This window comes from Salmo salar, chromosome 16, assembly GCF_965601325.2.
Source record: "Salmo salar chromosome 16, fSalSal1, whole genome shotgun sequence".
In the NCBI taxonomy this organism is placed as follows: Eukaryota; Metazoa; Chordata; class Actinopteri; order Salmoniformes; family Salmonidae; genus Salmo; species Salmo salar.
The window spans coordinates 30,227,936-30,255,739 of NC_138306.1; the positions used below are offsets into that span (position 1 = coordinate 30,227,936).

A 27,804-nucleotide genomic window follows, 5' to 3' on the forward strand; every position below is an offset into this window, starting at 1 on the left:
CACCTGGATTCACCGAGTCAGTCCGTCATAGAAAGAGCAGGTGTTCCTAATGTTTTTTACACTCGGTGTATGCGCACTGAAGGTTTGATTATGAAACCAACTCCTTGGTCATTTAGGTCAATCTATGTTTTTAATTCTGATGCCATTGAGTTTCATTAAAATAGTTCTCCATATTAAGGGCAACTCTCTTGTCTGTGACTTAACATGACTTACCAAGATGTCTCTTTGTTTGGCAGGAACCTCTGGATTTTTGTGTCTAAGTTCACAGAATTTGGAGCGAGGAAGCTTCACAAGCTGTACAAGATGGCTCAGAAGAAGCGGTCTCGGGAGGAGGAGGTGAGCTGGTCTCTTTTCTCCTAGAATGAAAACTCACAGGTTTCTGTAACAAGTAAAATCAGACAAACTTTATTTTTGCTTGGTCCTATGCTTAACCCTTACATTGCCCTTTGCTAATTTTCAGAAGGAGCATAGAAAAAAGGGGGATGACCCGTCAGGCAGGAAGAAGTCTTTCCGAGCAGAGGCGTCTGGTTCCAGTCGAGACTCCACCGGCACCCAGCCATTGTCCAAGTCTCATCCAGGCATGCCCCACCCCTCTCCAACGTCCCCCCATGGTCCTCACAGAGAAGGCTACAACCAGTCCAACAAGCGACACTTTGGAAATGATGGTAAGAGTTGTTCATTTTGTATGAAGTATGCACAATTCTACCACTTGGTAGCAATTGTGTGGATTTCTATCAATTTTTTTTATATGTGCACGACACCTCATCGGCCACTATGTTATCTCATTATAAAAGATCGAGGAGATTGGCAGAGAGATCGTAAATACAACTACCCTGGAAATAGCAACCAGCCCTGGCAAAGCGAGCGACATCATCCATATGACGGCCATCGGTATAAGGACCATCACTATGGCGACCGTCGTCCGCGTGAAGACTCCTACCGCAGCAGCTCTAGTAGTTACCGTAGTGGCGGCAGCAGCAGCTCCCCTCGGAAGAGGCCGTATGACCAGTATGACAGCGACCGAGAACACCGGGACCGTCATGCCTATTACGACAGGTGAGAATTAGGCCTTTTCAAACACAATGTAGAGATTTGTATTTGTCAGTATTGGAATGTAATGCTAAAACCATATGTGTTGTGAAAGCTTGTAGCTCTGTAGTAGTAAGCTCTGAAAGACATCATCCCTCTCACTCCAGACATCCAGACTCAAAGCGGAGACGCGGCGATGACTTCCGTCCTCCCCAAGACTTCAGGGGGAGTGGAGGCCATCCCCAGGACTTCAGGGTGAGGATGCCAGAGCATAGGGGGCCAGCAGGGCCAGAACACTTCACCCGGCCCTATCCAGACAACAAACCCCCCCCCTTGCTGGACCCACGCTCCCCACAGGCGCAGAAGTCCCCCCAGGACTCGCGCTCGCCAAACGCAGAGCGGACTGCAGAGCAGAAAGCAGCTGGGGCTGATTTCAACTGGAACAACAGGAAGACATGAGGACTGCCGCTGAAGGACAATGTGAGTGTATTTTGTTCAGGTGATGAACACAGTGTGAACTCCACATGCTGCTGAAGGACATGTCTGGGCTGGCTAGACTCACTGGTTTGCTTGGCCTGACACACCCTCAGTCGCAAATACTCTGTTTACCAGCAAACACCAAACTCCAAACCCCTCCTCCAGGTGTGACTGTGGTAGTGAACTGTCTGTGCCCATGTTGAAATCTATTACAGATGTTTTTTTAGATGAAATGACAGGTGATCAGTCAGTGTTAGTGATGAGTCTGTAAAATGCCTGTGGATCACTAGTCCCATGGACTATTATCTGGGGAAAGCTTACAATGCCTAAAAGGTTGACGTTGACTGATCTTGGAACATAAAAGTGCCTACAGTATTTGGCCTTTTTGACTGTTAGAGGTATGGGATTATTCCCAAAGGAACCATGACTTTGATTTTCTTTTTTGTGTTTAGCTTTATGCCATTATGATGTCCATAGGAAATGTTTCTGTAAAAATGTAATATTTATCATGTCACCCTCACCTTCAAATGTTTATGAATCTTAATGTTGAGATGGTTGTGCAACTATCATTTCATAAAGAGATGCACCTTCTTCCCAAAATCCAAATGGGAGTGCATCTTTGTCTAAATTGAAGTGGAGAATAGTAAATTAGTCAGTTTGCCAGTACCTAGTCCTCAGAATGACTATTTAAAAGGTTTTAATGAGCATTTCTCATTACTGTTGATAATCATTCTTCTGTAAAGACATTCATCATTGCAAGTTTCTTTAAGTTGATAAAAACCACTTACTCGCTGATAAGTTGAGGACCTAATGAAAGGACAACTTTCTAAGCAGTGTAAGGTAATTCCTTGTGCAAAGGTTCAGAAGAACACTATGACTATGTTTAAGCTATCCCTAATAACATTTATTTGTAGATGTGCAAAGAATGAAGCTATTTCAACCTTATTTCTGTGTCTTATGTATGAATGGTACTTTTGCATCTTACATTGCACTAGAAATACTGCACTCTACCGCTTTATTCCACCCATAAAAGTATTGAACGATGTTTGAGAAGACTGGAAATCATTTTCTCTTTCTCTAAAGTTAAAAGATTGTTTGATTCCCAGCGACAGCAATGTAACTAACTTCTGGTAAATTTTCAAAGGGACATTTGAGTGTTTACGGATGTGGTTGATGACGAGCTGTTATTGGTCAATCTGGTTCAGTGCCAAACCAGAGACTGGCCCTGCTCTGGTTCTTATGATTTCTGGTGTTTTGGTGTGCTTCTCCATTTGTGCCTTATTTTTGTGTATATTTTCATACTGTATATGGGTTCATGTACATTCGTGTACTCTGCTACAGCAATGATGCAGTATTAAACAGTCATGTTTGAGACTGTTCTCAATGGATGCTTGTTAAGTGAAGACTGGAGGTGGGAACAAATTGTTTAGTTTGTCATGTTCTTCTGTAACTTCCCACAAGTTATTGGGAAAAGGATAAACAGCATTACACAGGTGAATCTGTGTATTATGTCCTCTGTGGGTAGATCTGTTACAAGAAATAGCCAACCAACACCGCCTTCCTTCCTTTTCTCCATGCTACTGGACCTCTCCTCTTGAAAACAAGCCGAAATAATTTATATTTGTGAAAGCCACTCTTCACATGAAATGTACTGTAAAAATGTTAATAGACATATGTATTAAACTTTCCTACATTATGAAACGCATCGTCACTTGTTTATTCATCTAGTAAAATATAAGACCAACAATCAGTCTGATTATGATAGTTAATTGCTTTGTGAATGCTATTAATGTCATTGGGAATCTTGACCCTTCCCACATTTACAGTGCATTCAGACCCCTTCACATTTTGTTAGGTTACAGCCTTATTCTAAAATGGATGAAATCGTTTTTTCCGTCAATCGACACACAATACCCCATAATAACAAAGCAAAAACGGGTTTTTAGAAATTTTATGTAAAAATGTTACACATTTGCTAAGTATTCAGACCCTTCACTCAGTATTTTGTTGAAGCACCTTTAGCAACCTCGAGTCTGACGCTACAAGCTTGGCACACCTGTATTTGGGGAATTTTTCCCCATTCTTCTCTGCAGATCCTATCAAGCTCTGTCAGGTTGGATGGGGAGCATCTCTCCAGAGATGTTTGATCGAGTTCAAGTCTGGGCTCTGGCTGGGCCACTCAAGTACATTGAGACTTGTCCTGAAGCCACTCCTGCATCGTCTTGGCTGTGTACTTAGGGTCGTTGTCCTGTTGGAAGGTGAACCTTTGCCCAAGTTTTAGGTCCTGATCGCTCCGGAGCAGGTTTTCATCAAGGATCTCTGTACTTTTCTCTGTTCATCTTTCCCTTGATCCTGACTAGTCTCCCAGTCCCTACAGCTGAAAAACATCCCCACAGCATGATACTACCACCACCATGCTTTACCATAGGGATGGTATTGGCCAGGTGGTGCCTGGTTTCCTCCAGACCTGATGCTTGGCATTCAGGCTAACTAGTTCAATCTTGGTTTCATCAGACCAGAATCTACTTTCTCATGGTCAGAGTCATTTTGGTGCCAAGCAGGCTGTCCTGCCTTTTACTGAGGAGTGGCTTCTGTCTGGCCACTCTACCATAAAGGCCTGACTGGTGGACTTCTGCTGAGATGGTTGTCATTCTGGAAGGGTCTCCCATCTCCACAGATGGGAGAGTGATCATCAGGTTGTTGGTCACCTCCCTGACCAAGGCCCTTCTCCCCCGATTGCTTAGTTTGTCCGGCCGGCAGGCTCTAGGAAGAGTCTTGGTGGTTTCAAACTTCCATTGAAGAATGATGGAGGCCAGTGTTCTTGAATCTTCAATGCTGTAGAAACGTTTTGTTACCCTTCCCAGATCTGTGCCTCGACACAATCCTGTCTCGGAGCTCTACGGACAATTCCTTCAACCTCATGGCTTGGTTTTTGCTCTGATATGGACTGTCAACTATGAAATATATATATATATAGACAGTTGTGCCTTTCCAAATCATGTCCAATCAATTGAATTTACCACAGGTGGAAACAGGATGCACCTGAGCTCAATTTCAAGTTTCATAGCAAAGGTCTGAATACTTATTTAGATAAGGTTTCTGTTAATACATTTGCAAATGTCTAAACCTGTTCGCTTTGACATTATAGGGTATTGTGTGTAGATTGAGGAAATATTTTATTTAATACATTTTAGAATAAGGCTGTAACAAAAGTGGGAAAAGTGAAGGGGTCTGAATACACTAATATTAAACATCCATGGCGATCACCTGGATTACTATGGCTCAGCAAGCCTTCGAGATGCTTGTTTTGTATGATATGTCAGGACTCCCCCGGAGCAGTTCAAATGTATTCATACCATTAAAAACGCTTACACCAGGGGGCAGTGTAACTAAGCAAATCAAGGCACTGAATGCAACACCACTGGGAATCAAGAATTAAAAAAAATGCTTTTCATCATCACTATGAAACAAAAAGGTTAACTTTGTGTGCTATCTTTTATTTAATAAATAATTTACAGCATAAACAGTTTGTGTGGCACCGCTTTTGTCCTACATACAGTTTGATCTTTCTGGCTTCTCCCAATCGGACGTTTTTTTTTTTTATTCCATATTTTTCTACCGTTACAAGTCTGACAACCTCTATTCACAATCAAGTTCAAACCAAGTAAGAGCCAGGTGAAAAAACATAAAGTGCTTTAAAATGAAAAGACATGAACACCAAACAAACTTTCTTGTATTCCCTTTGTAGATATCTAGGTGGATGGAATCAAGGTTAACTTGTCTGCTCCTGAGCAGGTAAAGGAATGCTCTGAAACTACAGTAACCAGTAAGATTCCTGCCATTAATTGATAGCTGAAAACTAGGCCCTGACAACCCAACAGCTTTGTAATGTTCACGTTTTCACTAAATCCTTTTTAAATAAAAAAAAGGTCACATTCACCAAACCTTCTCATATACAAAACTGTAGTGATAAATTCAACACAACAGATAATACAATATTTTAGCAATTCAACACAAACATATACAATCACACATGTGGAACCATATATCAAACTCACAATACAAATTACATCTATAAACACAAGATTCAGTGTTACAATCATTTTTGTTTCTTTGATCATCTTTTTAGGCCAGACTAAGAACAAACTGCACATGCTCCCATAGCAGTAGTTAGGCCAAATACTTCAGTGTAAGGATATTACCTTGTTAAGTTGTTTAATAGATGAGTGCTAAGGGACTAGGAAGGTAAAACCCCAAAATATTCAACCGAGATGAAATAGAAAAAAAACCCGAAGCAAATCATCTGACAAGGTTTTATCCTTACTTGGATATACAACAAATAATGCAAATCAAGATTTCAACCAGAATGAAAGGTTCAATGTTTTCTTCATATAACATGCCTTTGAAGTATTAGTACCATAGCATGATTGACATTTAAAGGCAAGGTTCCTGGCTCGCGGAGACTGCATTCACGGTAAACGCTGCATGTGTCGGCTCGATCAGAAATTACCTTTCAATTTCGCTATAGCGCTGAAGTTCCGCTGTACGAATTTAAACGAGCCCCTAGGCTTACTAGTGAATGAAATGATTACACAGACAATGCAATGGGGAAACTACAACACATCAAAATGGTACTGTAGATCAGTGGAGGCTGGTGGGAGGAGCACAGGCTCATTGTAATGGAATCAGTGGTGGAAAAAGTACTCAAATATCATACTTGAATAAAAGTAAAGATACCTTAATAGAAAATGACTCAAGTAAAAGTCACCCAGTAAAATAATTCTTGAGGAAAAGTCTAAAAGAATGTGTTTAATATACTTAAGTATCAAAAGTATGAATAATTAAAAATTCCTTATATGAAGCCAACCAGACGGATAGCCAGGGTCACACTCCAACACTCAGACATCTACAAACAAAGCATTTGTGTTTAGTGAGTCCGCCAGATCAGAGGCAATAGGGATGACCAGGGATGTTCTCTTGATAAGTGTGCGAATTTGACCATTCTGTCCTGCTAAGCATTCAAAATGTAACGAGTACTTTTGGATGTCAGGGAAAATGTATGGAGTAAAAAGTACATCATTTTCTACAGGAATGTAGTGAAGTAAAAGTTGTCAAAAATATAAATAGTAAAATACAGATACCCCAAAAACTACTTAAGTAGTACTTTAAAGTAATTTACACCACTGAATGGAATAAATGGAAAGGAATTAAACAACATATGGAAACCATGCGTTTGACTAATTTCCATTGATTCCATTCCAGCCGTTACAATGAGCCAGTCCTCCTATAGCTCATCCCACCAGCCTCCACTGCTGTAGCTACATGCATGTCACATATGACAGAAGATCAAATTCAAAACCAGAAACTGACAGCTTATTTACCATGCTGCGCTGAATAAGTCCATCCACTAAGTTTGAGTAGCACCAGCGTTCTACACAATCCAAATGGAAACTATCGCAAAAGTTCACAGAGAGAGGTGAAAATTCAGCTGTTGGGAGAATGGTTGGCATCAGGGCTTGTTCTTTGGCAAAGATTAAAGCCATAAATTAACAGGTCTACAGACAGATGCAAGTCGTATGTTACTTATAGCGGAGCCATGTCAACACCCTCTTTTACATACAGGGCCTGCTCTCTACAGTGGTCAGTAACCACGTTTCCATGTGACTAAAATCATTCCGTATAAAACAAATCACGACAGCGGTGTTAGAAACAGGAGGTTTTGGTACAATTTTATAAATGCCGAGAAATAATTTGTTCATTCAACATGGTGGGATCTTTTTGTGTTGGTAAAATTAATTATGCGAGAAATGGCAGTGGAAACCCCTTTATGCGCAAATATTAATAGAATAACCATCATATCGAAGAACTTGGAGTCACGTGATGATATGGTGTGTCCTCCGACTAGGGAAACAATGCCGTTTATTAGACTACAGATGAAATAAATAATTTACTTCACAGGGTGGTGAAAGTGCAGTGATGAGCTTGATGCTCCTTTCCAATAAATGTTGAGGGTCTGGTGACATGATGATTGAGTGTCATTCTTGCTCTTATCCATAATAATCTCATAATGTAGACTAGTTTACCTGCACTGTATCTGCCAGCTGTTGGCTAGAGCGCATGTGTCAAGACCAGAGTAGGCACATTTTCTACAATTTGTGACAAAACTATCGGTAGAGTTGAAAATACGATGGAAACACATTGAACTTAAAGTACATTTTGTGTGCACTATGTCATCACACTGATTTGTATCCGCAACAAGTCCATTTGGTGGAAACACCACGGGTGGGAAAACATTTTATTTTAACCTAGTGTGACTTTACCTCTCTCAAACCCATCACATTACCAATATACCGACATCTGCGGAGAACTGTTGACTGCTTAGACAAAAGAAAATCAGTCACAAATGATCTGTAGAAGTCAATTTCTTGGCCATGATACATTGTACATGAAAGTTGGTTGGTTGATAGGTGAATGAAGAGAGATACTGTGTAAACGTGATCTGCGTTCCTGCATTGTGTGCCCTTGGTAAAGTTTGTTCAGGGCTTTTTCCTTATGAACATCTCCATTCCTAATTAGACCTGATACAAAAAATACATTTATCATACTTAACACTTTAAAACGGCAATATTTGAACTAAGTCTCCTTGACACTGATTGACAGGTAAAAAGTTGTGAAAATATTTTTTTACTGTCTGCCAGTTCACTTAGAAGTAACCACTTGGCAGGCAGAGGCAGTTTCAACTGACTCTAGGCCACCATGACGGTTCTATATTGGAACCTGGGGTGCAATATTACAACATTAGGAAATATTTCTCCCAAGGAAAGATTTCTTGCACTTTTGAGTAACACACTCTCACTCACTCACACACAACCGTTTCTGGAGCACACAATTAACCACAGAGGTACGCACGCACACACACACACAGAACAGACACAGACAAACAAACACAATGTTACAAAAGACCTGGCGTTATGACCTATTAATCTCCACAGCAGACAACTAGACTCGCTGCACTGACATCCTTTTGGCTGAGAGCTTCCTCCAAAAAGCTACAGCTTTTCCAAAGCTGGAAGATGATCAAACAGGGAGCTACTTCTGGCCAGAGGTTAACAAAAGCCCCTGTCATGTCCTCTAGCCCAGACCCATGAGCCACAGAGTGCTCCACTGGCTTGGAACCAGTGAGGAGATCAGCAAACTCCTCTTTCTGCAAGAGATAATCTCATCTCGCTCCCCATAGGCGCATGCAGTCCCAGTGGGAATGTGGGATTTAATCCCAGCTTGATATCCAAAGTACTGGGGCTCCTGGGCTCTCCTCACTCACCACTGCTCCCCTTCAAAGGACCAGTCCTTAAACCAGCAGAATGAATGTAATGATAGGTGGGAGCACATAGAGCTCACCTCACCACCAGATGGAAGTCAACATATGACGACAACAACAAAACGATGAAACCATGGCTGGGATGAGTTTGATTGCACATGGGCTGCTGTCCCCTCAGAGGCATGGGAAGGCTCGCTGACTCCACTGGCCACCACCCACTGAGGACAGAGCAGTGGTGGTGAAGTATGACACGGTGAGAGCACTGTTTCACACCCACTGACAGCTAGCATAGTGAGGATGATGTTGGCAGGGGACTATAGATGAACAACACAGCCAGAAAGTTGAGGAGGACTAGCGAGAACACATCTGATCCCCTTGGCGCCGCATTACTCCCAAATGCATCCTTTTCATAAATGTGGTATTTGTCCTTGTTGGAGTGGAGCATTTTCACGTCCTCAAAGGCATAGTAGGCAGCCATGGTGAAGTTGACGTCCCCAGAGGAAAGCAGGTCGAACACACAGGACTGGAAGTAGAGGTCCTCCACTGGGAGGTGCTCTTTACACTTAGCCATGGCAGCCTTGTAGGTAAACCCATGGGGCGGGCTGCCAGTCCTGCTCAGGCCGTGGCCCTCCACTGCACGGGCCCTGAATGTCCTGAAGTCGATGCGTTGGTTGGCGGGGCAGCCGTGCAGGCAGAGGTACAGGTCCTGGTTGTCTCGGTCTTCTACAGAGTTCACTACTTCCTCTGGCATCCGCACAGCAAAGGTCAGGTATCGCCCCACCTGCCGGACCACAATGGTTGTTCCGATGTAGCGTGCGTGGATCTCCACCTGCTGCCCAGGCACCTTCTCCACGATGCGTAGCGTGTTGGCCCCGTGGCGGTCTCCGCCGTTCTTGGAGCCGTCGGCAAACGCTGCAGGCAGCTCGTCTGTCTCTGCGTGATACATCTTCTGGTCCACACACTCCTGGAAGTTCTTGAAGATGATTGTCAACTGTAGCAAGAGAGAGGGGAGGAGATTAGAAATAGCAGTCAGCACAACAATAGTTAACTCAGTCAATACGTTTCAGGTAATGGTGGAGCCTTTTGAGGCTGAAAATAGAAACGGTACATATAGACAGCAAATGAATGAAATCATTGAACACCAGTTGAATTTAGAAACTGTATGGATGCTCTCTATTGTCATGTTTATGTGGACAAGAGTTAGTGGTAGGGCTACACAAATGACTGAGGGGTATCTTTGTGCTTTGGCATTAAGAACACCAGTAGTTTGTGTAATGCAGACCCATCTACACCACCACCCCAGTGTCACATTTCAGCTCTGCCTCAACATAGGGGAGGCCAAAGTAAACGGCCTCAGAAAACATGGGTATAGGCCATGTTAAATCGGGCCTTAGTGTGCAGACACAAAGATGAGCCATTCATAGTGGTGAAAAACGTGACTGTGAACCCCAGAACTGTGCTCTGGGGAGTGGCACTGGGCCAGTAGGGGAGAGCATGCTCTGCGGCTAATTAACTAAGGTTGGTCACTTCTCCGCTTGCATGGTTTCATTAGGACGCCAGTGAGCCGTTGTCACAGAAGTGACCTCGGTACAGCCGAGAGGCTCTGATCTCAGAGTGGAGGGGGCAGGGGAGGGGAGCACCAAAATGCCCTACCCAATGAAGTCATCTGCCACCCAGCACACCCCTCAATCTCCTCTGTTTTCAAAGGACAACTTTATCTAAGAACAAGCAAAAACCTCTACAAAAACTCTGTGCATAAAGAAACAAATTGCTTCATTAACCGTCCCCCTTAATGAAGGTAGTCAGTGTTTCCCCTATATTCATTTGGCAGCGGTGGCCCATCGCTGCTAAATTGTCGCCACCGCTAAAATAATATGTCATTTATATATTTCTGCTGAGAAGAGCTTTTAAATGGATAGTCGTTGGCTCAATGACTGGAAGTCTAAAGGGAACAGCTAGCATGTCACACTGGTAGAGTATACAACCGACAGTTCCCATACACTGCAGCAGGAGCCAATGTTAAACAGAGCTCCAGCAATGCCATGGTCCAGCTATACCCAGGGAAGTCTTGTTTGTATAGGCTGTAGCATGGTTTTCCCTTTGTCCAGACTGAATAACTTAAAAAGCTGTCTAATTTGTTTCCAAGTACAGCTGTGTACAAATATAATTACCTTAAGTGCACAGAAAAAAAGCCTGAATGCTGAAAGTGCATCATTAGGTCTGATGATGGAAAATTGGTCTCTCTCTTTATGTGATCGAGGACAAAGTTTCAGTGTAAACCCTGATACAGCGCACAGAGGCCTTTTGGTCACACAATCACGATTGCCAAAATGTCACCAAATGTGGACCGAATATTAAGTGAATTCACAGACTACAAATGCTCAGGGTTCTTTGTTTTCCCCTTAAGTTAGTGAAAGCCATTTCAGGGTAAACCCTCCAGGCCGTCCAATGTACCATAGAAGCAAAACAATGATAATTGATGAGGTATGAGGGCCAACTAATGTGGAGAAAATGTTGGCAGTTTCCTGCATGGCTTGAGCACTTAGTTAAAACAACAGTTTCTAATTCACATACACACAATGCTAGGGTATGGACTGCTACACATACAGTGGGCCTAACATTAGTCTTGGCTGTTAACAAAACAAAAAAAAGCGAGAGGGCAGGAGCCACCTGGTAACGTTTGATGTTTATACTGCTGTTTTAATACTGGCATATCATTTGTAAACCTTATCAAGATCAACAATTGGTCTGTGTATTGCCTCTTGGTCTGCGATGGAACTGATCCAAACATTAACCAGAGTCCACACGGCTGTTCCTACTTCTCTACCCACATTAAAGAGGCCCAGAACCTTACATACGAAGGTCTTACTTACGATACTATTTCTTGATTTGAGAGCTCCTACAAATTAATCACTGCAGTACAATTTGTGCGTTTACTGATTCAAACAAGCAGGCCAACATATTTTCCCATTCCCTGAAAGGGCTTTCTTTAGTAAGAAAATGGCAGAATAGAGGAGTACCAGCCTTGGTCAGGGCAGACAACAAAATGTTCCCTTTCCTAAAAACATCTACCTGGCATTTTAACACAGCTTTCCTTTATGGGCCCATATTGGAAGCTCAATTATGTAATAGTGGACATAGCTAGCTAACATGCTATATTTTTTGCTATTTCTGAGTTCTTTACTTAGAACACTTGTACACTCCTCCGCAGCAGTGAGAAGACAGGTGTTATCAGAAGTTTTTTGCAAGGTCTGTTGGTAATTCTATGATAAGAGAAGTGGTGACATTTTACTTCGAGTAGTTTTGCAAGGTTTCGGTCCTTGGCAAAGAATTAATCACAGAATACTTGATCAGTAGTTAGAGTGTCTGGGGATGCCTGACATTGATAACTGTGCTGTGCCCACAATATAGTCAATATGTCATGGATTCAACATGTGAATATGATAGAGAGATGTAGAGGCTCCTCTCACCTTGCTGGTGGCCGTAGCAGAGGAGCCAGGCACGACAGGTGTGTTGGTCACCTGAACAGACAGGTATTTGTTATGGATAAGGGGCCATGCTCCCTCAACCTTGCAGGTCTGGAAGTCGTCGCTGAAAGTACGGAGGTGCGGGTCTCCAAAGAAGCCACAGTGGGTGTAGTTGGGTGGCGAGGATTGGCGATGAAGGCTGCGTTCGTAATGACACTGCTCCGGCCCATCGGAGCGCTCCTGGCTGTCAGGCTGGAGCTGTGGTGGTGGAGCGGGGGTCCGGGCTCGAGGCTGAGTTGTAGGCCCCTCCTTGGAGCAGTTGTTCTGGCTCATGAGATCCTCTATGCCATGTTGGGCTGAGTGGTAGGCCAAGTCGCCTCTGCAGGTGCGTGCGGTGCGGCGTACACAGTTGTTGTACGCCCGCAGCGCAGTACAGAACTCCTCCTCTGGGCCGGAGCTTGAGGTGGAGGCCCAAAACTCTGAGTTACACTTGAGGATCTTACACTGCAGACTCACTGTAGAGAGAAGAAGAAAACATTAGGACCATATGCACTAAAGAAATAAAATAAAAGCAAGTGTTATACAGTCTTATCTGTGTGTTTGGAAACCTTAAACAATAACCTATATAAGGGCAATGCCTTCTCTTTAGACTTCTATAATTCCAAAAAGCCCTGCAGCATCCTTTTAGTTTTTCCATGTTTTTTTCCCCAGTGTCTCAAGACAAATTGAGCATTTATTTCCATTAAATAACTCTGACCTCATGTGTAAAGAAACCCAAAATTCCACCACATGTGGATTCCAACTGGCTGCAATTTGCCAAGTTCAAATCAATTCTGCTCTGAGATTTCACAACACTCGATGAACACAACCGCATTCTTAAAGAACATACAGCACATAAAGTGAGATTCACAGTTTAAGAGATACAGTGGACATGCAAAAGTTAATGCATCACCAAAATATATATTTTTGTGGAAGACAAGGTGTATTAATTTAACTTGTAAAAAAATATACTAAACTTTATTTCAACAGGGACATTGGGGATAAATTATTAAAAACTCCAACATACACCTCAGGCCACTCTTGTAATAGCACCGGAGGAGATGACTGCCGTTTTACGAGCTCCTAACCAATTGTGCTGTCCTTTTTTGCGCTATTTGTAACTTATTTTGTTTCTGCCACCGTCTCTATTGACCGAAAAGAGCTTCTGGATATCAGGACTGCGATTACTCACCTCGTACTGGACGGACGCGAAGAATTTACTTCAGACAAGGCACAAATCCCCGTCAGTTGCATGAAGAGACAGAAATATCGGGGACGTAGGTCAGGGTGCCTTGTGAGGATTCGACGGCAAGTGGCTAATCCACCGCTGCCATCAGTCCTATTAGCCAACGTGCAACATTGGATTAAAAAATGGATGAGTTCCGATCAAGAGTAACCTACCAACGGGACATTAAAAACTGCAATATCTTATGTTTATCTGAGTCATGGCTGAAAGACGACATGGATAACATACAACTGGCGGAGTTTTCCGTGCATCGGCAAGATAGAACAGCTGCCTCCGGTAAGACAAGGGGTGGCGGTCTGTGTCTATTTGTAAATAACAGCTGGTGCACGAAATCTAATATTAAGGAAGTCTTGAGGTTTTGCTCGCCTGAGGTAGAGAATCTGTAGACCACACTAGTTATCATTTTTCGTAGCTGTCTATTAACCACCACAAACCGATGCTGACACTAATACAGCTCGTTGAGTGCAGTCTAAGGCCAAAAGCAAACAAGATAATCCTCATCCAGGTAGTACTCTTAGTGGCCGAGGACTTTAATGCAGGGAAACTTAAATCCGTTTCACCTAATTTCTACCAGCATGTTACATGTGCAACCTGAGGAAAATAAAACTCTAGACCACCTTTACTCCACACACAGAGACGCATACAAAGCACTCCCTCGCCCTCCATTTGGCAAATCTGACCATAACTCCATTCTCCTGATTCCTGCTTACAAGCAAGAACTAAAGCATGAAGTACCAGTGACTCGCTCAATACGGAAGTAGTCAGATGACACAGATGCTAAGCTACAGGATTGTTTTGCTAGCACAGACTGGAATATGTTCGGGATTCTTCTGATGGAATTGAGGAGTACACCACAGTAGTCACTGGCTTCATCAATATGTACATCGATGACGTAGTCCCCACATACCCCAACCAGAAGCCATGGATTACAGGCAACATCCGCACTGAGCTAAAGGGTAGAGCTTCCGCTTCCAAGGAGTGGGACTCTAATCCGGATGCTTATATGAAATCCCGCTATGCCCTCCAACTAACCATCAAACAGGCAGTGTCAATATAAGACTAAGATTGAATCGTACTACACCAGCGCCAACGCTCATCGGATGTGGCAGGGCTTAAACTATTACGGAATACAAAGGGAAGCACAGCCGAGAGCTGCCCAGCGACATGAGCCTACCAGACGAGCTAAATGACTTCTATGCTCGCATCGAGGCAAGCGACGCTGAAGCATGCATGAGAGCACCAGCTGTTCTGGACCTCTGTGTGATCACGCTCTTCGTAGCCAATATGAGTAAGACCTTTAAAACAGGTCAACATTCACAAGGCCACAGGGCCAGATGGATTACCAGGACGTGTACTCCGAGCATGCGCTGACCAACTGGCAAATGTCATTACTGACATTCTCAACCTGTCCCTGACCGAGTCTGTAATACCAACATTTCAAGCAGACCACCATAGTCCCTGTGCCCAATAACACCAAGGTAACCTGCCTAAATGACTACCGACCCTTAGCACTCACGTCTGTAGCCATTAGGTGCACCATTATCCCAGAAACTATAGACCCACTCCAATTTCCATACCGCCCCAACAGATCCACACCTTTTCCCACCTGGACAAATGGAACACCTACATGAAAATGCTGTTCATTGACTACAGCTCAGCGTTCAACGCCATAGTGCCCTCAAAGCTCATCACTAAGCTAAGGACACTGGGACTAAACACCTCCCTCTGCAACTGGATCCTAGACTTCCTGACGGGCCACCCCAAGGTGGTAAAGATGGGTAACAACACATCTGCCACCCTGATCCTCAACACGGGGGGACCCTCAGGGGTGTGTGCTCAGTCCCCTTCTGTACTCCATGTTCACCCACGACTGTGTGGCCAAGCACGACTCCAACACTATCATTAAGTTTGCCGATGACACAGAGGTCGGCCTGATCACCATCAACGATGAGACAACCTATAGGGAGGAGGTCAGAGACCTGGCAGTGTGGTGCTAGGATAACACCTCTCCCTTAATGTGATCAAGACAAAGGAGATGATCGTGGAATACAGGAAAAAGGAGGGCCGAGCACGCCCCCATTCTCATTGACTGGGCTGTAGTGGAGGAGGTTGAGAGCTTTAAGATCCTTGGTATCCACATCACCAATGAACTATCATGGTCAAAACACACCAAGACAGTCAGTAAGAGGGAATGACAACGCCTATACCCCCTCAGGAGACTGAAAAGATTTGGAATGGGTCCCCAGATCCTCAAACGGTTCTACAGCTGCACCATCGAGAGCATCCTGACAGGTTGCATCATTGACTCTGTACCGTTACCTCCTGTATATAGCCCCGCTACTGTTATTTTATTGTTGCTCTTGAATTACATTTTTTTAATAACTTTGTTTATTTCAGTAAATACTTTAACACTTATTTTTCTTAAAACTGCATTGTTGGTTAAGGGCTTGTAAGTAAGCTGTAAGGTCTACACATCTTGTATTCGGCGCATGTGACAAATACAATTTGATTTGAATTAGTCAGAACAAGCTACTCAGTGTTAACTGCATAAATTCCCCAGTTGGTATCCTACCCAGTGTTTTCATTTATACTATATCCTCCTGGTGCATGGTTAAAAACCAGAAATCAGTCTTTAAAAAAAAAAACCCACCAGGGGTGAGGAAAGACCTTCCCTTTGGAGAATCCAGCTCGTTGAAGTGAACCAGAGGGGGTATGAGTTTATGTGAGCCAATGTGGGAGGGGGTAGTCTTATAGCTCTGAATGAAGACAATGTAATTTGCCATTGAGAAGAGACCAGCAGAGTCATAAATTAGCCCTGTAAAGGGATTAGGTTGAGTTTCATCAGCAATGGGGGGGGGGGGGGGGGGGGGGCTCCAGGACCAGAAGTTGGAACAGAAGAGAGGTCTCACTATTCCACAGTTCAAACTGGATATAAGATATCCACCTGTCCATCGCAGAAGGCTGTAATCAAAGAGTAATGCAATTTTCAACAGGCATTCCCTGGTACTTAAATTACATGACCTGAAATTTAAGTTTCTTTGGGAGGCATGAAATATGGGGTGGGTATATAGGAAAATAATAGATATAATTAAAAGCAAATACAATTGGATCTCCTAGCTGTCGCCTAATAAACAAACTTCAGTTTAGGTCTTCATTTACTCCACCAAACTTTCCCTCAGAACTGAGCAGGCAACACTTTCACACTTTCAGTTGAATGCTGATGGCTCTACCACACCACAACAACGATTCCACCCCCCCAAATGACACACCACTCCCGCCTCAGCAACAAAAGGCATGTATCACCTCTCTGATAAATGGCAATGAACTAATAAACTATAATAAACTTCAAAAACAAACACTTGCATTTGTCATTAAGTGATTTGAAAGAAACCGATGAAAATGCTAGGCCATCACTGTAAATAAGAATTTGTTCTTAACCAACTTGTTAAATAAATACCTAGTTCAATAAAAGTATTTTTTTTTAATATAAAGGTTGGAAAATGGGCAAATTGAGTTCTATGGGGCATGGAGATATGGTATTTTTGTATCTCATAAACAGGAAAGTAAGACCATTATTAGCTGTGCTTGATCAAGTTTTATTTCATGTTTACTTTTACTAGAACCATGCAGGTCAAAACAATGAATAACCTAAGCATGGAATTGCTCATGGGGAAATTCGATGTACAGTTCAGGTTAACTTTACTTGTTTTGACCGACGCCAAAATAAGTCAAATCAAAAAAGTAGGCTACTTTAGTAAAGGGGGATAGAATCGGTAAACCCTACCCCCATCCCCCCAAACAAACAACCGCACGGGGGTGTAGCCCTTGAGTAGCCTAGAGCTGCGTAAAACGGTTAAATTAAAATAAGACGTTATTTCTATAACTATCAGAAAAATTACTACGAATAGCATAGGCCTCAAACTCACAACATGGAGCACAAGAAAGGCGAAATAATATGCTGTTTGCACCGACAGTCGATTCCGCAGGTCTGATATTTTATGCATTTTACCAGTGTTGACATACAATTTATTAAGTAAGTCTTCAATTTTTGTTGATACAAATAGTATTAAATATACAATATTTGAGTGTAAGTCGCTCTGGATAAGAGCGTCTGCTAAATGACGTAAATGTTAATGTAAGCTGCAAAACTTGCAAGTGGATGCTACATTTGTAGAAAATGTGCTGCTTTGGCACGACGGCAAACGCTTTTGCTAAATGTAACAATGTATTTATGTATCCATTCTGTAAAGCTTGTTTCGATTTAACATTGTATCCGTGAATATTGCCTCAATGTAACAATGTGTCTTGTCCTTTTCATTGTGTGGATTTTGCCATCATCGTGGTACTGGGCTAACCTTGCAAGACCTCAAGAGAGTAACTAAACAAGGATTGTAATAACTACATAAAATCATATTAACACTGTTTACAGACGCATGATTCAATTAGTATCTCTAATATTATCTTACCAGAAGGAAACAGGCAAAGAAACACAACAAGGATCTTGCCGACTTCAAGCGCCGAAGGTCCTCCTGCTCCTTTCCCCATAACCATCCATCCAGCACGGGGTCGCACTTCTCTCCTCTCCCTGGTGGAATCAAATGAGAAGGTGGAAAAAATGAATTAGGAGCAATACGTATCGTCTATCTGGTTTAATAACCCAAATCAGAAGGCTACATGAGGTCTGGAGTTAAGGAATGCAGTCATGTCCCCGAACAAGAACTTGGTTCGAACTCTCGAAGCAACTTCGCCTTCTTTCTAGAAGCCTATTGACTGCACTCCAATTCCTCAGCAAACAGTGAAAGCTGGTAATCGATCTTCCATTTACGGCGTGAGGGGATTCGATTTTATCTGGCCCGGTTTCGCACGGCTGAAAAGTGATTGCGTTCGTTTTGTTGCTTCCTGTCATGTCTAGAAGGGATACAGTTTTTATCCCCAAAAATGTGGGGTGCATTATAGCCCCTAACCCCCCTAACCTTAACCAAATCATCCTAAACTGCTACATTAATTATCCTAACCTGCCGTGTAAGTTCTTCTAAACCTGCTATGAAAACAACATTTTGACAAAAGCTGTATCCTTAGACAAAACCTGCCTGAATCAGATGCCAAACAACTGGCCTACACTGGCTCAAAACAAATGTGAAGTAGTCACCTAGATTATGCACGTGGAGTAATGAGTACGATTTTCTGTTTTCACACGCAAAAGTAATTGCTTTTGATTTATAAAAAAATCTGCCTTCCCAATGAAGACTAGTTTGAAAATTTGAACATATATTTTATGGAAAAGAGATGTATGTTTCGGAACGAAGACCAAGCCGTGCCTGGGCGCGCTCCTTTGTTGACAACATAATGGAGCAGCGCAGATTACTGTTCGATTTGAGCAGGCTCTCCTCCCTCACCGTTTTTGCCCGGTCACGTCACGGGCCATAGACTGGTGCACCGCGAGTCAGTTTAATCGAACTTCCTCAGTGCCAAGAAGGTGCAGTTTAGGCAATTGCCTACTACTGACTGGGCCAATGAGGTGCGGTTGTTCCAGCTTTCGGCCCCTCCTAAGTGTCAAATTACACCTCAATGTGTAGATTTGTTCGTTGTAGTCACGTTGGGTCTCTTGTCAATTGTTTAATGGGAACAGTGTTTTGCGTTGCTGCTAACAGCACATGCTAACCTAAATAATAGTATATGTCGCGTAAATATATGTTGGAGCAGGTAAGCCTGTAACGTGGTGAATCGCACTTATCGTGTGCTTTGACCTATAGTTCATATGAAACGTACTAACCATCCTTATTAACTACACTGAACAAAAATATAAACGCAACATGCAACAGTTACGGTTCATATAAGGTAATCAGTCAATATAAATACATTCATTAGGACCTAATCTATGGATTTCACAACTGGCAGGGGCGCGGCCATGGGTGGGCCTGGGAGGGCATAGGCCTACCTACTTGGGAGTCAGACCCAGCCAATCAGAATGACTTTTTCCCCACAAAAAGGCTTTATTACAGAACGAAAAACTCCTCAGCAGCCCCTCCACACTCAGACGATCCTGCAGGTGAAGAAGCTGGATGTGGAGGTCCTGGGGTGGCGTTGTTACACATGGTCTGTGGTTGTAAGGCCAGTTGGACGTACTGCCAAATTCTCTAAAACGGCATTGAAGGTGACTTATGGTAGAGAAATGAACATTCAATTCTCTGACAACATTCCTGCAGTAAGCATGCCAATTGCACACTCCCTCAAAACTTGAGACATCTGTGGCATTGTGTTGAGTGACAAAACTGCCCATTTTAGAGTAGCCTTTTATTGTCCCCAGCACAAGGTGCCCCTGTGTAATGATCATGTTGTTTAATCAGCTTCTTGATATGCCACACCTGTCAGGTGGATGGATTATTTTGGCAAAGGAGAAATGCTCACTAACAAGGATGTAAACAAATTTGTGCACAACATTTTAGAGAAATACGCTTTTGGTGCATATGGAAAATGTCTGGGATCTTTTATTTCAGCTCATGAAACATGGAACCAACACTGCATGTTGCATTTATATCTTTGTTCAGTACTGTTCAGTTGGGGAACCCTGCTATAAGAGGTGCAGAAGCTCAAGCAGTAGAACATTTGAGGTGCCGCTACTCAGCTCAAATTAGCTCCTGCTCAAGTCAAGCACTGAATAGTAGTACAAAAGCTCTATCTATGACACCATGATGACTGACACCTGACAATGTCAAATGATTACAGTGACATAGGCAACTTAAAGCCATCATGTAGGGTACAAAAACAAATGAGATCTACACAGAATGATTCAGTTAAGTGATGATTGTCACAAATAGCATCTAATCTGTGTAGAATTGAAAATGGGTGAAAAATTATGGAGATAAAAAAACAGCAAAAAAGACAGTAGCCTTACTAATCAAAAAGAGGATGAGAAATCCTGATATAAGTAAAAAAGATACTTAAGCAAATCTTGTTCTTTAAGCTGTGTCAAATGATATGTTATGCTGGTTAGTACACTCTCAACTAGACCAGTAGAGCTGTCACTAAAGCAAGTCATGTCCTTTGTATGGCATAAAATGTTTCTGACCATGTTGATCCATTCTTTTTATCCTTAAATATCAGGCAATTAAGGTGGCTGATGTAATAAGACATTGAACTTATTGCTGCACAATTACACTTCAATGAGAAGATATTTAGAATAATATCCAGCTGAGAGGTTATGTAGGCTTACATACATACTGTGTAGGCTAATAAGGTTATACCATTGAGATAGATTGAGTACTCATCATGGATATAACCCATTTTAAAATGGACATTGCCATTGAGGGTGTTCGCCATTTTAAAAGAGTCAACTGGGTGGGGATTCCAATGAGTTGGGAGAAATCAGCCAATTAAGAAGACGAAAATGTACTACTTTAAAATTGACATTTTGTCACATGCGTTATCATGGCACAGATACAAAGATGGGTCTTCTATCCCTATGGGTTATACTAGTCTATTAGGGTTGATGAAAAACCCTGGGGACATTAGCCTACTGGAGAACCACCAAACACCATCTAGACTAACTATTTTTCTGGAAAGAGATAGAACATGGGCAATGGCTATAGATTAATATGACTCTGAATTATCAAACCAATTTGTTGGAACTACATGTGTTTGTGTTTGGTTGGGCCACTTGAGTGGTATTACAGTGATAGTAGGCTATATTTCTTAACATACTAACTTATGTTCTGTAAGGTCTGGGAGGTGTTTTGCATTGCTTATGAATGTGTGGTAATTGACATGTAGCCTAGACTTGTAGAACATTTAATGACATCTCACTGTACATATGTAGGATCTTAACTTGGGCCAGTTTGCTACACCAGCAAAATACTCCTGCAGCAACAGGAAATGTGAATTATTATGTGGATTATAATGAATGGACATTTTGGTAGGGGTTGATACATTTTTCTTAGTTAATCTAGTATGAAATTTAAAAGTGGAAATTACAAACTTCAAAAGCCTTTTTAAACCTCAAATACACTACATTTTTACATTTTCTGCATTGCAGGAATGTTCTCCTGCAACAGGGTGATCAAATTAAGATCCTACATCTGTAGGCCTAATAGCAATATCAAAGGCCCCCCATGTAAGGCCTCCTGTAATGCTAGATAAAACCACATTCACCCCAAACTTAATCAGTCCATGGAACAAATGGATGTTTTGATCTTATTTTGCCATCACTGACCTTGGAATATAAACGCAGCGCCTATCCGTACGCTTACAATACCAAGGCCTACATGTCGATTGAAATTCATAAACTTAGTCTACTACAATTTTCCAGTTGGTTTAATTAGGCTGTATTTTGGGGAGATACACTAATAATGCATCTGGCCCATAGACACATGGTCTGTCTTAGCCTATACTGTATGACACCGGGGAAATTACTTCACACTTTCCAACAGATGACACCTTTACTAACTCTAGATATCAAACCTCTCATCATGGCAAACGCACATGGCATTATGAGTGCGGGGATAAGTTTATATGTCATAAAACTTGTCTTTGTGGCGCTTTAGCGCAATTATTAGGCTACAGTAGCCTACAACTGTTAATCAGTCATCGACATTGAATCCTGATACTTTCCCGTTTCCTTTCTATCACTGCGAATAATGAAGCCTATCTCTTTCTGTTTTTTATTTATTCAAAACACAAATATGATAGGCGCTTAATTGGAAGCTGTCTTATAAGCTTCCAATTGCAGTTTTTTCCTGAATAATGCGTGCGTAAAGTGTTTGATTTGAGCAATGTGAAAGAGGAGAAGCATATGATATTGTAGGCCTAATATCATCATATTGAGTAAATATAAATATTCTTCACAATGATGCACTTACAATTACACATAGGCCTATGAGGTTATACAATTATTGATAAAGCAATGCCATATGTCAACACATTGCCATGCTTATAATAACATTCAAAACATATTATTACAGTTGGACAACTTGCATTGCGAATTCTATTTTGTAGCCTGTACTGTGTATGCAATTGGTCTATTTTGCCCCAAAAAATGTAGCATAAAGAAAATGTCTATAGCCTAGCACACAAAGCAGGGTCTAATTTATTAAAAGAGTAATCAACACATGGATAATCATTACTCTTTACAATATACATTGTCTCCTATAGTCCACTGACAAAAATAGGAAAGAACCCTGAGACAAAAATGACCCATTGACAGAAATATCACCAATCTCCACCGACATTACGAGTTTAGATTTCAGACTTCAATTTCTCTCTGAAAATAGCCCAATTGTCATTATATTGAGAAACGGCCAATACCAACCTTCGCGACTGCATGGAGCTCTCCAAGTTTAGCTGCCGAACGCGAGGAAAGCGAAAATGCGCGAGCAAGAAGCCACTCCGATATTCCACCCGAAATACCGGTAGCTAGGTGTTGTACAGCACGCTAATCCAAATGTAGCGCGTATAACATTGTTTAAATTGGTGGGAAATGCCGCATTCCATGCATGGTTTCCTTCGATGGTGTATCGGATAACGAGTGTGATTAAAGTATTTTTTTTCACACAATAATTCGCTGGTAGTTGAGATAGAGAACCTGGTCAATTAACTGATTCTCCTACACTTGGAGGCAATTCGTCTGCCTCATTCCTTTGACTAAACAGTCACCCGATATAACGAACATGTCTCATAAAATATGAATGGAATTTAACTCCAACAGTTGTTCTCATCTTTGCGCTTGTATTCCTGCACTCAGTTTAGTTGGTTCTCGTTGATGTTGAGAGGAAGAGCCCTCGGGACACCGCTGCTGCTCCACATGGACTGCTGATATCTCTGGCCTGGCTCGTTTCCTCCCCTCGCTGTTGTGAAATGGCTAGTTAGAAAGTGTGAGAGAGACAATGATCGTCTCTGCATGACGCCGCTGGGACCCCACTTCAGTCCCCCGACACCTCACGCCGTTTCAGGCAATTGGCGAATGTTTAGAGTGGGTATGATTATTATCCACTGCTGCAACAAATGTTAATAAACCACAATAACTAAGATTCATGCTCCTCCTCCACATTTCGTTCCTCCCACTACTTTGTATTACAACTATAACAACAATAACCACTGTTATCAAATGGTAATAATAGTAATGAAGACTGTTATAGTAGGCTACAAATCAAATGAAATTGTATTGGTCACATACACATATTTAGCAGATGTTATTGCGGTTATAGCGAAATTCAGAAGTATCTAACAATTCATTAGACAGTAAGCCTATTTCACATTTATGCCAAAATAGCCTACTATTGGAAGGCCTACAAACCTGACTCAGTTACACCAGCTCTGTCAGGAGAAATTGGCCAAAATTCACCCAACTTATTGTGGGAAGCTTGTGGAAGGCTACCCGAAACGTTTGACCCAAGTTAAGCAATTTAAAGGCAATGCTACCAAATACTAATTTAGTGTATGTAAACTTCTGACCCACTGAGAATGTGATGAAAGAAATAAAAGCTGAAATAAATCATTCTCTCTACTATTATTCTGCCGTTTCACATTCTTAAAATAAAGTGGTGATCCTAACTGACCTAAGACAGGGAATTTTTACTAGGATTGTATGTCAGGAATTGTGAAAAACTGAGTTTAAATATATTTGGCTATGGTGTATGTCAACTTCCGACTTCAACTGTAGCAATGTAGTCATTTGCAGTCACAGCTTAGGTCTGCCCATCATTGATAGCCATTGATAGCCATCGGCAGCGTAGCCTAGTGGTTACAGTGTTAGACTGGTCACGAAAGGTTGCAAGTTTGAATGCCCGAGCTGACAAGGTATAAATCTGTCGTTCTGCCCCTGATCAAGGCAGTTAACCCACTGTTCCTAGGCTGTCATTGAAAATAAGAATTTGTTCTTAACTGACTTGCCTAGTTAAATAAAGGTAAAAAACATTTTTTTTTAAAGAAGCAGCATTTTAACATTGATGTAACAGCACACACATGAAAGGCTGCCACCCAAGTGTGAAAATAATGGCTTTAGAAGTGCCGGATGCTGGCCCCATCTCAAACACAGCTGGTGGAGCGGGTGCCTGCCTCGCTGCAGCAAGAGGCCTATGGTCAATTAATACAACTAGTCAGTTGACATCAGTATGACAGACTCTGCAGTTTTGTAGAATGATTTACTGTGCTGACATAGTAGATAGAACCACTATAGAAGGCCCACTGTATTTTTTGCTTTAAGATATAAAGATGTCAAGCTCATTGTATTTCATCTGTCATTGTCAGATGCAATCAACCATATTATTACACAGAGTAAAAGAAAGGATCAATAAATCCTTCCTGTGGCTCCATGTGAGTTCCTTTAATTTGCTTTCACCACTGAATACTGACATGAGGAATCTCATTATTTGGTATAATGGATTAAATAGTTTCATTTAATCCATTATACCAAGTCTGTCAGGTCTACACCCACTGTCACGGTTGTTGTAAGGAGAAGCGGACCAAAGTGCAGCATGTGTGTCGTTCTACATTTTATGTAGGGTGGGTAACTACTGTCTATGGTGGCTCTGGTGCAGTACACATAATCTTCTCATCCCGCGGATCCTCCAACAGAGGAGGCGGCTCCGGTTAGGGGCATAACCCCCGCTCCGCCCGCTGATCCCTCTGCTTCTGTGCCACCGGACCGTGGATTGTCGTCGGTGGAACCGGACTGTAGATCATTGCCTGAGGCTCTGTATTGCAGACCGCCGCCGCCGGAGGTTCTGGGCTGCAGGCCGTCGCCGCCGGAGACTCTGGGCTGCAGGCCGTCGCCGGAGAGTTCAGACTGTGGCCCGTCTCAGGAGGTTCCGGACTGAAGGCCGTCTCAGGAGGTTCCGGACTGGGGACCGTCACCGCAGGCTCCATGCCATGGATCATCAGTGCAGGCTCCGCGCCATGGATCACCACTGGAGGCTTTGTGCCATGGATCATCCCTACAGGCTCCGGGCCATGGATCATCCCTACAGGCTTCTTGCCATGGATTATCACAGGTGGCGCCGGGCCATGGATTATTACTGGAGACTTCGTGCCATGGATCATTACAACAGGCTCCGGGCCATGGATCATCACTGGAGGCTTCGTGCCGTGGATCATCACTGGAGGCTTCGGACCATGGATCATCACTGGAGGCTTCTTACATGGAGCCGGAACAGGTCTCACCGGACTAGGGCGGCGCACTGGAGGCCTGATGCGTGGGGCTGGCACAGTTGGTGCCAGACTAGTAACACGCACCTCAGGGCGAGTGCGGGGAGCAGGAACAGGACACCCCGGACTGGGCAGGCGCACTGGAGGCCTGATGCATGGGGCTGGCACAGGTGGTGCCAGACTGGTAACACGCACCTCAGGGCAAGTGCGAGGAGCAGGCACAGGGCGTACCAGGCTGAATAGACTCACTGGAGGCCGGGTACGTGGGGCAGGCACAGGATATACTGGGCCGTGGAGGCGCACTGGAGATCTCGAGCATAGAGCTGGCACAACCCGTCCTGGCTGGATGCTCAACCTAGCTCGACAAATGCGGGGCACAGGCACAGATCGCACCAGCCTGTGAATGCGTACTGGCTACACAGTGCGCATCACCGCATAACACGGTGCTTGCTTCATCACTCGCTCCCCACGGTAAGCACGGGGAGTTGGCTCAGGTCTCCAACCTGACTCTGCCAATCTCCCCGTGTGCCCCCCCCCCAAATTTGTTTTTGCGGCTGCCTCTCGCACTTGCCTCGTGTCTGGTATAGTGCCTCGTAATATCGCCGCTCCGCTTTAGCTGCCTCAATCTCCTCTTTCGGACGGCGATACTCCCCAGCCTGGCTCCAGGGTCCATTCCCGTCCATAATTTCCTCCCAAGTCCATTCCTGTTTCTCCTGGGCACGCTGCTTGGTCTTTTGGTGGTGGGAGATTCTGTCACGGTTGTCGTAAGGAGAAACGGACCAAAGTGCAACGTGTGTGTCGTTCCACATTTTATTCACACTGTGAAACTATGCAATACATAAACATAAACTAAAGAACAAAACAACAAACTGTGATGCAGAGGTGAAACATACACTACTCAAAAACAATCTCCCACAAACCCAGGTGGGAAAAAAACCCTTCTTAAGTATGATCTCCAATTAGAGACAACGAGGACCAGCTGCCTCTAATTGGAGATCATCCCAAACAAAACCCCAACATAGAAATACAAAACTAGACCCTGACAACATAGAAATAGAAAACATAGAATCCCCCCGTCACGCCCTGACCTACTCTACCATAGAAAATAACATCTTTCTATGGTCAGGACGTGACACCCACAGAAAACCCCAGCCAGTGAAACAGAAACTGGAGGTGAAAATCGGATTTGGGAAGGGTCCAACTGTCAGCTCAGGATATTCCTTTTAATTATCATGAAAGGAGATCATGAGCCCCTGATACTAGCGAAACCATTTATTTTCCAATTTGTTCATGTAAAAAGGAGTAAGAAATCAAATGGTTACATACTAGACTTTATTTTATGTTTATTCAATTAATCTATGCATGACCCAAAAATACAAAAATAGCCATAATAAACAAACCATGTTATTTTTGCTCACTATGACTAAAAGTGTTTCTGACAATAAAGTATAGATGTGGTTATTCAACTCAAGGGGATTTTCCAAATGTCCTATACTGCATTAACTAGCCCATGCTATCTATTGTGCCATAAAACATTACGGAACACATTACAGCGCAGCATTAATAGTGTTTCATTATATGATGAATCCAGATGTAATGATGTAGACACTGCTCTATCAAGTAGTATTAACCTGTAATAGTATCACCCTGTTCTATACCTTACATTTCTACAAGTGTCGCTTTGACACTGTTTTGAAAAGGAAATATTTCTGATTGCACTTTCAAAGCTTTATCTAATTTATTTTGCTTAAAGGTTAAGGTGGCAGATAAGATGTTGGAAGGGTCAGGCTAATATATGAAACACCTTTGTAATGTGTATGTTGGCATTTAAATGCAAGGTAAAAGTAAATACCCCTCTATCTGACACCATTCTAGCTCTATAAATGATAACTTTAAATCACATTTTGTGTGTAAATGTCACCTTGGCTATACATGATAATCAAACTTATATAACAGACTGGGGTCATACATGGGACAACAAAAGAAAAAACAATGGTGGCGACAGAAGATAAATAAACCAGGGTAATTAATATGGGTTCTGTTAGGTTAATGCTCCTCTCAATGTTTTTACTTTCCCCATCATCAGTGAA

At 42.7% G+C, this 27,804-nt stretch overlaps 2 protein-coding genes across 5 annotated transcripts in view; one reads left to right on the plus strand and one right to left on the minus strand.

Moving 5' to 3' along the window:
* Positions 1–3,207, plus strand: part of chd2 (chromodomain helicase DNA binding protein 2) — a 31,691-nt gene extending 28,484 nt beyond the window's left edge. For all 4 annotated transcript variants that reach the window (XM_082962667.1, XM_014149129.3, XM_082962669.1 and 1 more), the window contains 4 exons: positions 237–336; positions 461–665; positions 795–1,056; positions 1,197–3,207. In XM_082962667.1, coding sequence (XP_082818793.1) covers positions 237–336; positions 461–665; positions 795–1,056; positions 1,197–1,488 — 859 coding nt within the window. In that variant the 3' untranslated portion in view covers positions 1,489–3,207. The remainder of the gene's footprint in view (positions 1–236; positions 337–460; positions 666–794; positions 1,057–1,196) is intronic.
* A 1,775-nt stretch (positions 3,208–4,982) lies between these two features.
* On the minus strand, positions 4,983–23,580 carry LOC106573775 (repulsive guidance molecule A-like). Its single transcript, XM_014149126.3, has 4 exons — positions 22,881–23,580; positions 18,043–18,161; positions 12,295–12,806; positions 4,983–9,815 (listed from the first exon to the last, which is right to left on the minus strand). Exons 1-4 carry the CDS (start codon positions 22,892–22,894, stop codon positions 9,108–9,110), a joined length of 1,353 nt encoding a protein of 450 aa, XP_014004601.2. The 5' UTR covers positions 22,895–23,580; the 3' UTR covers positions 4,983–9,107.
* Between the last annotated feature and the right edge of the window lie 4,224 nt (positions 23,581–27,804).